Here is a 14753-nt window from a genome sequence, read left to right on the forward strand (position 1 = left end):
TCAGGTCGTGATCTCACGGTTCGTGGGCTCGAGCCCCGCATCCAGCTCTCTGGTGTCGAGGACCCTGCTTCCGTTCCCCTGTCTCTGTCCCTTGCTGCCTCTCTCCCACTCATGCTGTCTCTCAAAAATAAGTAAGCATTAAATTATTTAAGTTGCTAAGGAAGTAAATCTTAAAGGTTTTCATTTCGGAATAAAAAAAATAAATAAAATTTGTAACTATGCATCCCAATGCGATGCGGGACCGGCGGACTTACAGTCCCAATAATTTTGCAACATGTCACCAATAGGGAACTGTTACTTTATATACATAGAATGAATACAATGTTTACGTGCATTGTGTCTCCAATAAAAAAAAGGAAAAAAACAATCCGTAGCGTTTTCTTTTCCCAGCATGACATTTTGTCGTCAGTCTTCCCTTACAGAAGCAGACAACGGCTGAGAGTTTCAAGATCGCCCGCTTACTTTGAGATACACTCAGTGTAGACGAGACCCCCGTTACTTCCTGCTGTGGACACTTCCTTCCCTTCCTGCCAGGATCTGCCCGCCCAGAGTGTTTTCTGTTTGCAATGGTCAGCCGCTGAGCCGCGTAACAAAGATCCCCGCACACACCGATTCACCGGCTGCTGTTCCCCTAGTGTGAGCTGCTCTGTTTCTCACTACCTGCGTGCACACCTGGGTCCCTGGAGGGCAGGAGGCAGGCCAGCCAGAGGGTCAGTGCAGACAGGGCTCCAAACCCCTCACACCAGCACAGAGCCAACACCCAAGACCGCAGGAAGAAATTGTTGTGGGGATGCAAACAGGAGCCCTGGAAATACGACACCCCCTCCCGCCGCCCTCGCCCTCCGAGGGGCCCAAGTGCTGGACGTACCATAGGCGTTTCCGTGGCCATCATTGTTGGGATAGTAGCCACCACCGCCAGCTGTGGGACAGAAGGCAGATTTCAGCTGCGCTCTGCTGGGACGCACAGGGTTGCAGCAGGCGTCTGCTTGGGTCGCTGGTGACGGCACCAAGCCATGCCCAGGAGTCACCCCAAAGGGAGCCCCATACGGCAGCCAAGGGCAGGGGCCATGAGGGCACATTCCAGGGTGCCCCCAAAGTCACAACTTTCTGTAGGAAAATTCATGCCCAGGCAGGCACCCCCACAGAAAGCTCTGTGCGGGGTGCCTGACGGGGCTCAGGCGGTTAAATATCGGACTTCGGCTCAGGTCATGATCTCCCGGTTTATGGGTTCAAGCCCCACGTCGGGCTCTGGGCTGACAGCTCGGAGCCTGGAGCCTGGAGCGTGGTTCAGATTTTGTGTCTCCCTGTCTCTCTGTCCCTACCCTGCTCACACACTCTCTCTCTCTCTCAAAAATAAACATTTGAAAAATTAACAAAAAAGAAAAAGGTTTGTGCCTTCAGAGGGCACGTATGTATCCTGATGGCACCAGATAAATGCAGGTGCATCCATCCCTGTCCTGCAGAGACATCTGAGCAGGACCAGAGACCCAGACACAGGGTCACCATTCTGAGAAGGAAGGCTGGGAAGGCGGTCCCCACCATCAGTGCTCTGTACCAAAGGCTACGCATTATTATCGTGTGATCATTACTGCAATAACGAGTCAAAGTTATTTGTTGGTGGCGTTCCAACATTGCAGAAAAGATGCGTGTGTGCATCCTGGTCGTCCAGATGACAAAGAGGCCCCTCCGCAAGGTATCGGGGAGAAGTCCTCACGTACCTCTTCTGGACACGCAGAACTCGACCCAGCAGAAACCTCACAGCCGTGCACCAGAGCCTCATACATTACCCCCTGGCGGACACAGCACCCATCTGTCTCACGGGGGGCATGTGCTTTTATTTACATATGAAAATGCCTATGAAGGGGGTCACTTTCCAGTCACACAGAAAACACTGCATGAAAGCTTTCTATGCACGTGTGTATGTGTGTGTGTGTGAGGGTGTGTGTGTGGATAAATACACACACATAGATATACACACAAATATACATATCTACATATGTAAAAGTAGATATACACATACACAGATATAGATATTATTTATCTGAAACTACTTATATAATGACACACATATAAAAATATACATATGTATGTATAAAGGTATATAAGTATACATAGAGATATACAAATAACTATATATAAAAATATACCTACAGATAAATATACATATACACAAATAAAGATATTATTTATCTAAAACTACATATATAATGATACACACACATAGAAGTATACATATGTATGGATAAAGGTATATAAGTATACATAGATATACAAATAACTATATATAAAAATATACCTATATATAACAGTATATATACACTCAAAATACATACACAGATATATAAAGCTGTGTACATGTCCATATATAAAGGTATGTATACACATATATAAAAATGCATCTATACACATGTATAAAGATATGTACAAAAGTAGTGATATAAAGTCTATCTATAATCATGCACATACAAATATATATACATAAATATAAAGATATATGGAAACACATACATAAAAGTATGTATACACACTGTATATAAACATGTATGTATTTATAAAAGGTGTATATGCAGAGATGTATAAATATGTACATACACATATAAATGTGTATATATAAATATATAAAAACGGATATATGATAAATATAAAGACATACAAATATGTGCATATGTATATAAAGGTACATATACAAAAAGATATATAAAGATATATTCATATATAAACGTGTTTATGTAAACATATGTAACACGATATATACATAAGTATAAATATATCAAAATATGTACATACATCTTATGTGTGTACATATGTACATACATCTTATGTATATAAAGAAGTACATGTAAATATATATAAAGGAATATATACATAAAGAAAGATACAGGGACTTATGTATCCAGAGGTGTATATGTAAATATACATAAATGGATAGATATGTAAGGAAAGATACAGGAATTTATGTATCCAGAGGTGTATATGTAAATATACATAAAGGGATAGATACGTAAAGAAAGATAGAGGGACTTATGTATCCAGAGGTGTATATGTAAATATACATAAAGGGATAGATACATAAAGAAAGATACAGGGACTTATGTATCCAGAGGTGTATATGTAAATGTACATAAATGGATATATATGTAAGGAAAGATACAGGGACTTATGTATCCAGAGGTGCATATGTAAATATGTATAAAGGGATAGATATGTAAAGAAAGATACAGGGACTTATGTATACACAGGTGTGTATGTAAATATACATAAATTGATATATATGTAAAGAAAGATACAGGGACTTATGTATCCAGAGGTGTATATGTAAATATACATGAAGGGATATATACGTAAACAAAGTTACAGAAATTTATGTATCCAGAGGTGTATATGTAAATATGTGTAAAGGGATATATATGTAAAGAAAGACACAGGGATTTATGTTTCCAGAGGTGTCTATGTAAATATACATAAAGGGATAGATACGTAAAGAAAGATACAGGGACTTATGTATCCAGAGGTGTATATGTAAATATACATAAAGGGATAGATATGTAAGGAAAGATACAGGGACTTCTGTATCCAGAGGTGTGTATGTAAATATGCATAAAGGGATAGATACGTAAAGAAAGATACAGGGACCTATGTATACACAGGTGTGTATGTAAATATACATAAAGGGATAGATAGTAAAGAAAGATACAGGGACTTATGTATCCAGAGGTGTATATGTAAATGTACATAAAGGGATAGATACGTAAAGAAAGATACAGGGATTTATGTATCCAGAGGTGTATATGTAAATATGCATAAAGGGATAGATATGTAAGGAAAGATACAGGGACTTATGTATCCAGAGGTGTATATGTAAATATACATAAATGGGTATATATGTAAAGAAAGATACAGAGACTTATGTATCCAGAGGTGTATATGTAAATGTACATAAAGGGATAGATACGTAAAGAAAAATACAGGGATTTATGTATCCAGAGGTGTATATGTAAATATGCATAAAGGGATAGATACGTAAAGAAAGATACAGGGACCTATGTATACACAGGTGTGTATGTAAATATACATAAAGGGATAGATAGTAAAGAAAGATACAGGGACTTATGTATCCAGAGGTGTATATGTAAATGTACATAAAGGGATAGATACATAAAGAAAGATACAGGGATTTATGTATCCAGAGGTGTATATGTAAATATACATAAAGGGATAGATATGTAAGGAAAGATACAGGGACTTATGTATACACAGGTGTGTATGTAAATATACATAAAGGGATAGATACGTAAGGAAAGATACAGGGACTTATGTATACACAGGTGTGTATGTAAATATACATAAAGGGATAGATACGTAAGGAAAGATACAGGGACTTATGTATCCAGAGGTGTGTATGTAAATATACATAAAGGGATAGATACGTAAGGAAAGATACAGGGACTTATGTATACACAGGTGTGTATGTAAATATACATAAAGGGATAGATATGTAAGGAAAGATACAGGGACTTATGTATCCAGAGGTGTATATGTAAATATGCATAAAGGGATAGATACGTAAAGAAAGATACAGGGACCTATGTATACACAGGTGTGTATGTAAATATACATAAAGGGATAGATAGTAAAGAAAGATACAGGGATTTATGTATCCAGAGGTGTATATGTAAATATGCATAAAGGGATAGATACGTAAAGAAAGATACAGGGACCTATGTATACACAGGTGTGTATGTAAATATACATAAAGGGATAGATAGTAAAGAAAGATACAGGGACTTATGTATCCAGAGGTGTATATGTAAATATACATAAAGGGATAGATATGTAAGGAAAGATACAGGGACTTATGTATACACAGGTGTATATGTAAATATGCATAAAGGGATAGATACGTAAAGAAAGATACAGGGACCTATGTATACACAGGTGTGTATGTAAATATACATAAAGGGATAGATAGTAAAGAAAGATACAGGGACTTATGTATCCAGAGGTGTATATGTAAATATGCATAAAGGGATAGATACGTAAAGAAAGATACAGGGACCTATGTATACACAGGTGTGTATGTAAATATACATAAAGGGATAGATAGTAAAGAAAGATACAGGGACTTATGTATCCAGAGGTGTATATGTAAATATACATAAAGGGATGGATACGTAAAGAAAGATACAGGGATTTATGTATCCAGAGGTGTATATGTAAATATGCATAAAGGGATAGATACGTAAGGAAAGATACAGGGACTTATGTATCCAGAGGTGTATATGTAAATATGCATAAAGGGATAGATACGTAAAGAAAGATACAGGGACCTATGTATACACAGGTGTGTATGTAAATATACATAAAGGGATAGATAGTAAAGAAAGATACAGGGATTTATGTATCCAGAGGTGTATATGTAAATGTACATAAAGGGATAGATATGTAAGGAAAGATACAGGGACTTATGTATACACAGGTGTGTATGTAAATATACATAAAGGGATAGATACGTAAGGAAAGATACAGGGATTTATGTATCCAGAGGTGTGTATGTAAATATACATAAAGGGATAGATACGTAAGGAAAGATACAGGGACTTATGTATACACAGGTGTGTATGTAAATATACATAAAGGGATAGATATGTAAGGAAAGATACAGGGACTTATGTATCCAGAGGTGTATATGTAAAGGGATGGATACGTAAAGAAAGGTACAGGGATTTATGTATCCAGAGGTGTGTATTTACATAAAGGGACGTGTGCATACATGCAGATTTGGAGAGACGTGCGTACATAAAGCCCTGCACACAAAGCGGTACGTGGATACGTGGACGTATGGCAGTGTATGCATAAAGGCCCGTATGCACACGTCCGTGCAGAGGCCGTAAAGGTATGCGCACACACAGGTCCATTCGGGCACACGCCGCGCACACGTGCGTACACACGCCACCACCACCTTCCAGGGGAATCTGCCCCGTTTCCAGTCTCGCCCGCAACCTGCGCCTCCAGAGCGTCAGGGGTGTGAGGCCCACTGCGCTGCGGCATCGGAGGGGACGCCCTGCACCCCATGTTCGCGGGGTGCACCTTGCACCCAGGCGGGACCCGCGGCCTCCCCCCAGTCAAGTGAGAGAAGCCATGGGCGTACCTGCGGGCGGCCTGGGCCTGGGCGGGTAGCGGCCGTCATCCTGGTCCCTGTTCCCAAAGTAACCTGCAGGGTGCAGCACAGAGCACTCCTCAAACCCCCGCAGACACCCCCCTGTAAACCCAGCCCGTGTGACCGGACGCGGGCAGCTTACGGAGGGCCGGGCGGACCCTTTCCAGGACGCCAGGGCGCCGGAACCAAACTGTGGGTGGGATGCCATCATTCCTGCGGGGAGAGCGCGGGGGGCGGGGGGGGGGGGACCCAGCATCCCGGGAAGGGCAGTTGGTGGGACGGACCCCGTCTGATCAAGGGAGATGCAAAACGGAGAAGACGACACCCAACCCCAGGACCTTTGCACATGCCCTCTGCTCTCAACACAGGCTGCGCTTCCTGCCCCACGCCTCCCACACATATCCATCCATTTGTTTCTGCCCCCTAGCACTCTGCAGGGGGCCACATGCCGTCGATGATGACCGAACCCCCATGCCCAGCAGCAGGCTTGGCCCATACAGAGTGCTCAATTAACCGCGTTCAAAGTCCTCCATGAAAGCACATAGTAAGTGCTTAATTAAACGCTCGGCATTTCCTCCCTGCAGGCACATAGTAAGTGCTCAATTTGATAAAACTATGACATGGAAAAGGCCTGTAGAGGCTTCTCTGATTTCTCTCTGCAAGAACTTCTCCCTCAGCGACGCTGCCCCGAGCACTGGGGACCCCAGGAAAGGGCTTTCCCGCTCTGGACGGCTCATGACATCTCACTGATTTTGCTTAAAGGGGCATCTCCCGAAATACGTGTGAGCAGAGAACAGCCTCCATCATGAGCCCTTACTAACATCGCACCACCAAGGGGACAATTCCAGGCGTGAGAAAAGGCCACACCCCGTGCACCCCGAGGGCTTCTCAAACGCGTCTCCGTGCACTTACCTCCACCGCTGTCGGAACTGCCGGGCTGGGGGCGCGGGGGTGGCCTCGGCCGGGGGTAGATGCCTGTCGGAACACAACGCCGCGATTTCAGGAAAGTAATGAGGCCTTTCGGCCATCGGCCAGCCGCACAACTGACGAAGCACAGCCCCACACGCTGAGCCTGCCACCGAGACCTCAGTGGTCTCTCCGGAGAGCCAGTGGCCGCAGCAGGGACGCGTGCCCTCCTCGGGGTGACCTGTCCCTCGCTCCCGGCCAGCTCGACTACCCGCATCGCCTCCTGGGGGACCGCCCACCCCGCGTATCTGGGGAACGAGCCTGCACAAAACGCTTCTGGGAGCCGCCTTGCAAATGGGGCGCCCTCCCAGGGTGGGGCCCATTCGGTGTATTTCCCCCACATCATGCAGGTCTGCCCCCGGGGGGCATCCGACCCTGAGACCTCCGCGGGGTGCGGAACTTCACCCCCAGCCTCCCAGGGAAACCGATCGCCTAAGCACAAGGTTTTTCGAAAGGGGAACTTCGAGATGCAAAACTGTAGAGACGGCCTTGTTTAGGGTTGGAAGCAATTTCCCTGAAGGCAAAGCTTCCGTATCGACTTCATACCGTGGCCACAACAAACACCACAAACGAGGCTGAAGACACATGGATCCCCTCCTGGTCCTGCAAGCTGAGAGGGTAAGATCCAGGCAGGGCCGAGGCCAGGAGTCTGAGGCCCAGGCAGGGCTGAAACTGGGAGGCTGAGGTCCAGGCAGTGCTGAGGCTGGGGGGTCTGAGATCCAGGAGGGGCTGAGGCTGGGGGGGGGTCTCAGATCCAGGCATGGCTGAGGCTGGGAGTATGAGATCCAAGCAGGGCTGAGGCTAGGGGGCTGAGATCCAGGCAGGGCCAAGACTGGGGGATCTGCGATCCAGGCAGGGCCGAAGCTGGGGGGCTGAGATCAAGGCAGGGCTGAGGCTGGGAGTCTGAGATCCAGGCAGGTCTGAGGCGGGGAGGTTGAGATCCAGGATGTGGTAAAGCTTGGGGTCTGAAATCCAAGAGGGGCCGAGGCTGGGGGTCTGAGATCCAGGCAGGGCCGAGTCTGGGAGTCTGAGGTCCAGGTAGGGCTGAGGCCTAGAACCTGAGATCCAGGCAGGGCCGAGGCTGGGGGTCTGAGATCCAGGCAGGGCAGAGGCTGGGGGGTCTGAGATCCAGGCAGGGCTGAGGCTGGGAGGTTGAGATCCAGGCAGGACTGGAGGCTGGGAGTCTGAGATCCAGGAGGGGTGGAGGCTGGGGGTCTGAGATCCAGGAGGGGTGGAGGCTGGGGGTCTGAGATCCAGGAGGGGTGGAGGCTGGGGGTCTGAGATCCAGGAGGGGTGGAGGCTGGGGGTCTGAGATCCAGGCAGGGCAGAGGCTGGTTCCTCCTGAGGCCTCCCTGCTTGGCATGTAGACGCCGTGTTCTCCCCGTGTCCTCGCGTGGTCTTCTCTCCGTGCATGTCCGTGTCCTGATCTCTTCTTCGAAGGACACGGGTGTTATGTTCCCAGGACCCACCCTAACAACCTCATCTGGACCCACTTACCTCCCCAAAGACCCCATATGTAACTAGAGTCCCATCGGGAGGTCCTGAAGGTTAGGGATTCAACGCACAAATGGGGGGACGGGGTGGGGGCACATCCCTCCGTGGCCCCCTCCTGGTTGCTTGGAAGCCAGTGTGGGGACCCCGCTGCTGGCGTCAGATGAGAGAATCAGAGAGCGAACCCGGAGGTTCTGGAAGGGGCAGGTGTAAACAGCAGGAGCTCAGGGGGACGCCCAGAAGGAGTGTCCTCAGGGAGCAGGCGTGTGCAGGGGAGAATCTGAGGTTCTCCTACGTCCGTGTGTCAGAGACCCCACCACCGAGCTCAGGGGGGCCCGTATTCGTCCTAAAGGATCCAGAACTCATTCTCGCTGCATCGGGGCCCCCCGATAAATCGCCCAGCAGCCACACGTCACAGCAGGTGGCCCCTGGCAGAAAACGCCACAGCGTTCCATCTGGAGGCCCTTTCTCAACGTGGCTCATCTGTGACCATCTGCCTTTTGGAACAGAACGTTCCGGAACGCCCCACACCCAAGGGACTTTTCAGGGCCGCTGTCAACGATGCGTCTTCCTTCTCAAGGGACACATCCAGGAGCCCCAGGGCGAGCCAGGGGCCAAGCGAGGGACTTCGGGGGGCCGGTTGCCCTAATCACCTTCTCACCAACCTCCCCCGCCCTCTCGGTTTCGTGTGTGCGCTGAGTTTAAGCAAAGCGTGCAAACAGCTCCCAGATGGCATCGGCAGCTGGCGCCCTGAGTCACAGAGGGTCCCCTCCCACGCTGGGCCTCGCCCCTCACTTCCCCGGGGACTGAGTCACCCCGTTCCGCTGATTCATCATATACATTTAACCCCCCATTTCCCCCACACCGGGAGCAAGAAACACTTCCTGTGAGGGACTCCCGTGGATTCCTCGTGGAACAAGACTTTAAAAGTAATTTCCGGGGCGCCCGCGTGGCTCAGTCGGTTCAGCGTCCAACTTCGGCTCAGGTCATGACCTCACCGTTTGTGGGTTCAAGCCCCGTGTCGGGCTCGGTGCTGACCGCTCAGAGCCCGGGACCTGCTTCGGATTCTGTGTCTCCCTCTCTCTCTGCCCTTCCCCCGCTCACGCTCTGTCTCTATCTCTCAAAACTAAATAAAAACATTTTTAAAAATTAAAAAAAAGTGACTTCCAGGAAGAGGAAAGGCTCAGGCACTTGGAGGTGTTAATGCCGGACAGAAAGTTTTAAAAGGTGAGGGTGCATGGTGACAAAAGCACCGTTAACCGCGGCCGTGGATGCTACTGTGGATTTTCAATTAGGTATCGGCTTCCTTGGACCCTGGTCCTGATGCTGGGCGGCCCCTCCTCGAGGAGATGAATTTTCACGCATGGCAGCGCCAGAACGGGATTCCAGGACCGCTTCTGGAAGCCTTTGACTTAGCCCTGCTTCACGCGGCCCTAACCCGGTCTGGTTTTACGTTTTCAGCGCTTTTGAATTGCTAAGGACTTTACTGACTTTGTCCGTCAATGTTTCCTTTCAGTTAACTTTTTTTTTGTTTTTGTTTTGTTTTGTTTTAATTTTTTTTAACTTTTTTTTTTTTAAGAAATCTATGGGAACAGTGTCTGCCAAGCCTTTGAACCCAAGCACACACTGAGGATAAATGATGTACAGTACACAGGACACCCCAGGTGGGCTTTTTTACCGGACAGAATTGGGAACCGTGGAAACAAGCGAAAAAGGAAACGTCCTCAGCCTCATTAAAGATGCATTTCAATAACGTTCACTATCCGCCAAGCAGACCCTACTATGCAGTGGTCAGAGCAACGGGAAATAAAATGCGTGCTGTGGGTTCACCCTGCCAGCTCCCCCTGCTTACGGGTGAGACTCGGTTTCCTGCAGGGAGAGCCATTCCCTACTTCAAAGGCGGCTGGAGGAAGACCCGCAGGGGAGACACGGCAGGCTTCATCCAAGCAGGGTGGAGAGGAGTCTGAAGAGGGACAAGACTTACCTCCGCTGTTGTCGGGCATGCCTGGCTGTGGGTGATACGGGGGCTTCGGTCTGGGGTAGATATCTGCGGGGAAAATGACAGTGCCCTCTTAGCAGAGAAAAGTAGCCTTCTGTTCGCAGCAGGTTATAGAACACCGTCAACACCGCGACAGACGCCTCGATATTGCACTCACATCTACTGCCCGCGGTGTCACAGATGATCATGGACCACAGAACGTCCCTGAGCCTCTGGGTGTAAAAATGTCAAAACTAGAACTTCAAGAAAAACCCCACGTGGGTGTGCACTCACACACACACACACACACAGACACACACACACTCTAACCACTCATCCACCCACCCATCCATCCGTCCATCCGTCCACCCGTCCATCCACCTATCCATCTATCCAACCACCCATCCACCCACCCACCCTCCATCCACTCGTCCATCCACCCATCCATGCACCCGTCAATCCACCTATCCATCTATCCATCCATCCATCATTCTCTCATCTGCCCATCGATCCATCCATCCACCCACCTGTCCATCCATCCACCCGTCCACCCATCCACCCACCCACCCAACCATCTACTCATCCGCCCACCCACCCATCCATCTACTCATCTGCCCACCCACCCATCCATCCACCTATCTACCTATCCATCTATCTATCTATCTATCTATCTATCTATCTATCCATCCATCCATCCACCCATCCATCCATGCATCTATCCATGCACCCACCAACTAATCCACTTGTCCATCAATCCACCCACCCGTCTATCCATCCACCCATCCACCCACCCACCCACCCACCCATCCACTCATCTGCCCACCCACCTATCCATCTACTTATCCACCTATCTATCCATCCATCCATCCATCCATCCATCCATCCATCCATCTATCCATCCACTCACCCACCCATCCACCTGTCCATCCATCCACCCACCCATCCAGCCATCCACTCATCTGCCCACCCCCCTATCCATCCACTTATCCAGTTATCCATCTATCATCTATCTATCTATCTATCTATCCATCTATCCATCTATCCATCTATCCATACACCCACCCACCAATCCACTTGTCCATTAATCCACCCACACACCCATCAGTCCAACCATCCATCCATCCATCCATCCACCCACCCATCCATCCATCTACCCACCGACCATCCATCCTTCCATCCACCCACCCGCCCATCCATCCATCCATCCATCCATCCATCATCCACCCACCCACCCACCCATCCACCCATCCACTCATCTGCCTGCCTATCTATCTATCTATCTATCCATCCATCCATCCATTGATCTATGAATCCTGTCTGTCTGTCAGTCCGTCCATCCATCCATCCATCCATCCATCCATCCGTCATATCTATCTATCTATCTATCTATCTATCTATCTATCTATGCATCCATCTACCCACCCACACATTTGCCTGTCCATCCATCTACCCATCCACCCATCCCCCATCCACTCATCTGCCCACCCACCCATCCATCCACCTACCCATCTATCCATCCATATATCCATCCACCCATCCATCCATCCATCCATCCATCCACCCACCCACCCATTCACCTGTCCATCCATCTACCCATCCATCCATCCATCCATCCACCCACCCATCCACCCAACCACTCATCTGCCCACCCACCCATCCATCCACACATCCACCCACCCACCCACCCATCCACCTGTCCATCTATCCACCCACCTGTCCATCCATCCACCCACCCACCCGTCAGTCCACCCATCCATCCACCCATCCACTCATCCGCCCATCTATCTATCTATCTATCTATCTATCTATCTATCTATCCATCTATCCATCCACCCGTCCACCCGTCCACCTGTCCATCCATGCATCCATCCACCCACCCACCCACCCACCCATCCATCCACCATCAATATTTCCTTTTACTTAATCTTTTCAAAGAAATCTACAGGAACAGTGTCTGCCAAGCCTTTGAACCCAAGCACACACTGAGGATAAATGATGTACAGTACACAGCACAATGCATGTGGACTTTTTGGGGGGACAGAATTTGGAACTGTGCAAACAAGCAAAAAAGGAAAAGTCCTCAGCCTAATTAAAAATGCATCGGAGGGTGCCTGGGTGGCTCAGTTGGTTAAGCGTCCGACTTCAGCTCAGCTCATGATCTCGAAGTCCGTGAGTTTGAGCCCCGCATCAGGCTCTGTGCTGATAGCTCAAACAGAGCCTGGAGCCTGCTTTGGATTCTGTGTTTCCCTCTCTCTCTTCCCCTTCCCTGCTCATTCTCTGTCTCTCTCTGTCTCAAAAATAAATTAAAAAAACATTAAACAGATTTTTAAAAAATGCATCGCAATAACGTTCACTATCCGCCAAGCACACCCTACTTTGCAGCGGTCAGAGCAACAGGAAATAAAATGCATGCTGTGGGTTCACCCTGCCAGCTCCCCCTGCTTACGGGTGAGACTCGGTTTCCTGCAGGGAAAGCCGTTCCCTACTTCAAAGGCGGCTGGAGGAAGACCCGCAGGGGAGACACGGCAGGCTTCATCCAAGCAGGGTAGAGAGGAGTCTGGAGGGGAACAAGACTTACCTCCATTGTTGTCAGGCATGCCTGGCTGTGGGTGATACGGGGGCTTCGGTCTGGGGTAGATGCCTGCGGGGAAAATGACAGTGCCCTCTTAGCAGAGAAAAGTAGCCTTCTGTTCACAGCATCCTGTAGATCACGATAGAGGCTCTACTGCACTCACATCTGCTGCCCGTGGTGTCACAGATGACCATGGACCATGGAACGTCCCTGAATCTCTGGATGTAAAAATCTCAAAACTAGAACTTAAAGAAAAACCCCACAAGGGTGCACGCGCACACACACACACACACACACACAGACACACACACACTCTAACCGCTCATCCACCCATCCATCCATCCACCTATCCATCCATCTATCTATCATCTATCTATCTATCTATCCATCCATACATCCATTCATCCACCTACCCATCCATCCATCTATCCACCCACCCGTCTGTCCATCCATCTATCCATCCATCCATCCATCCATCCATCCATCCATCCAACCATCCATGCATCATATGTATGTATGTATGTATGTATGTATGTATGTATCTATCCATCCATCCACCTATCCATCCATCCATCCATCCATCCATCCATGCGTCCGTCCATCCATCTATCCATCCACCCACGTACCCATCCACCTGTCCATCTACCCACCCACCTGTCCATCCATCCACCCACCCACCCATCTGCCCACCCACCCATCCATCCACCTATCCATCTATCTATCTATCCATCCATCCATCCATCCACCTACCCATCCATCCATCTATCCACCCACCTATCTGTCCATCTATCCAACCATCCATCCATCGTATGTATATATGTATGTATGTATGTATCCATCCATCCATCCACCTATCCATCCATCCATCCATCCATCCATCCATCCATCTATCTATCCACCCACCTACCCATCCACCTGTCCATCCACCCACCCACCTGTCCATCCATCCATCCATCCACCCACCCACCCATCCATCCACCCACCCACCCATCCGCCCATCTGCCCACCCACCCATCCATCCACCTATCCATCTCTCTCTCTCTCTCTATCCATCCATCCATCCACCTATCTATCCATCCATCCACCAACCCATCCACCCATCTGTCCACCCACCTATCCACCTATCCATCTATCTATCTATCTATCTATCTATCTATCTACCCATCCATCCATCCATATCTCTATCTCTCCATCCATCCACCCACCCATCCATCCACCATCAATATTTCCTTTTACTTAATCTTTTTTAAAGAAATCTACGGGAACAGTGTCTGCCAAGCCTTTGAACCCAAGCACACACTGAGGATAAATGATGTACAGTACACAGCACAATGCATGTGGACTTTTTGGGGGGACAGACTTTGGAACCGTGCAAACAAGTGAAAAAGGAAAAGTCCTCAGCCTAATTAAAAATGCATCGCGGGGCGCCTGGGTGGCTCAGTTGGTTAAGTGTCCGACTTCAGCTCAGCTCATGATCTCGCAGTCCGTGAGTTTTTTAAGCCGTTCCCTACTTCAAAGGCGGCTGGAGGAAAACCCGCAGGGGAGACACGGCAGGCTTCATCCAAGCAGGGTGGAGAGGAGTCTGAAGA

At 48.3% G+C, this 14753-nt stretch overlaps 1 protein-coding gene across 2 annotated transcripts in view; it reads right to left on the reverse strand.

The window, feature by feature from the left end:
• LOC145714202 (glycoprotein Xg-like) overlaps positions 1 to 14753 on the reverse strand; it is a 34381-nt gene that overhangs the window by 6819 nt on the left and 12809 nt on the right. Inside the window, exons 5-9 of one of the 2 annotated variants that reach the window (XM_081793415.1) lie at positions 13171 to 13233; positions 10599 to 10661; positions 7070 to 7132; positions 6149 to 6211; positions 869 to 919 (exon numbers count right to left, since the gene is read on the reverse strand). In XM_081793415.1, the coding sequence (XP_081649541.1) occupies positions 869 to 919; positions 6149 to 6211; positions 7070 to 7132; positions 10599 to 10661; positions 13171 to 13233 (303 nt within the window). The remainder of the gene's footprint in view (positions 1 to 868; positions 920 to 6148; positions 6212 to 7069; positions 7133 to 10598; positions 10662 to 13170; positions 13234 to 14753) is intronic. The other variant, XM_081793416.1, reaches the window with a different exon arrangement.

Source organism: Panthera onca, chromosome X, assembly GCF_046562875.1.
Source record: "Panthera onca isolate mPanOnc1 chromosome X, mPanOnc1 haplotype 2, whole genome shotgun sequence".
NCBI classification, from domain to species: Eukaryota; Metazoa; Chordata; class Mammalia; order Carnivora; family Felidae; genus Panthera; species Panthera onca.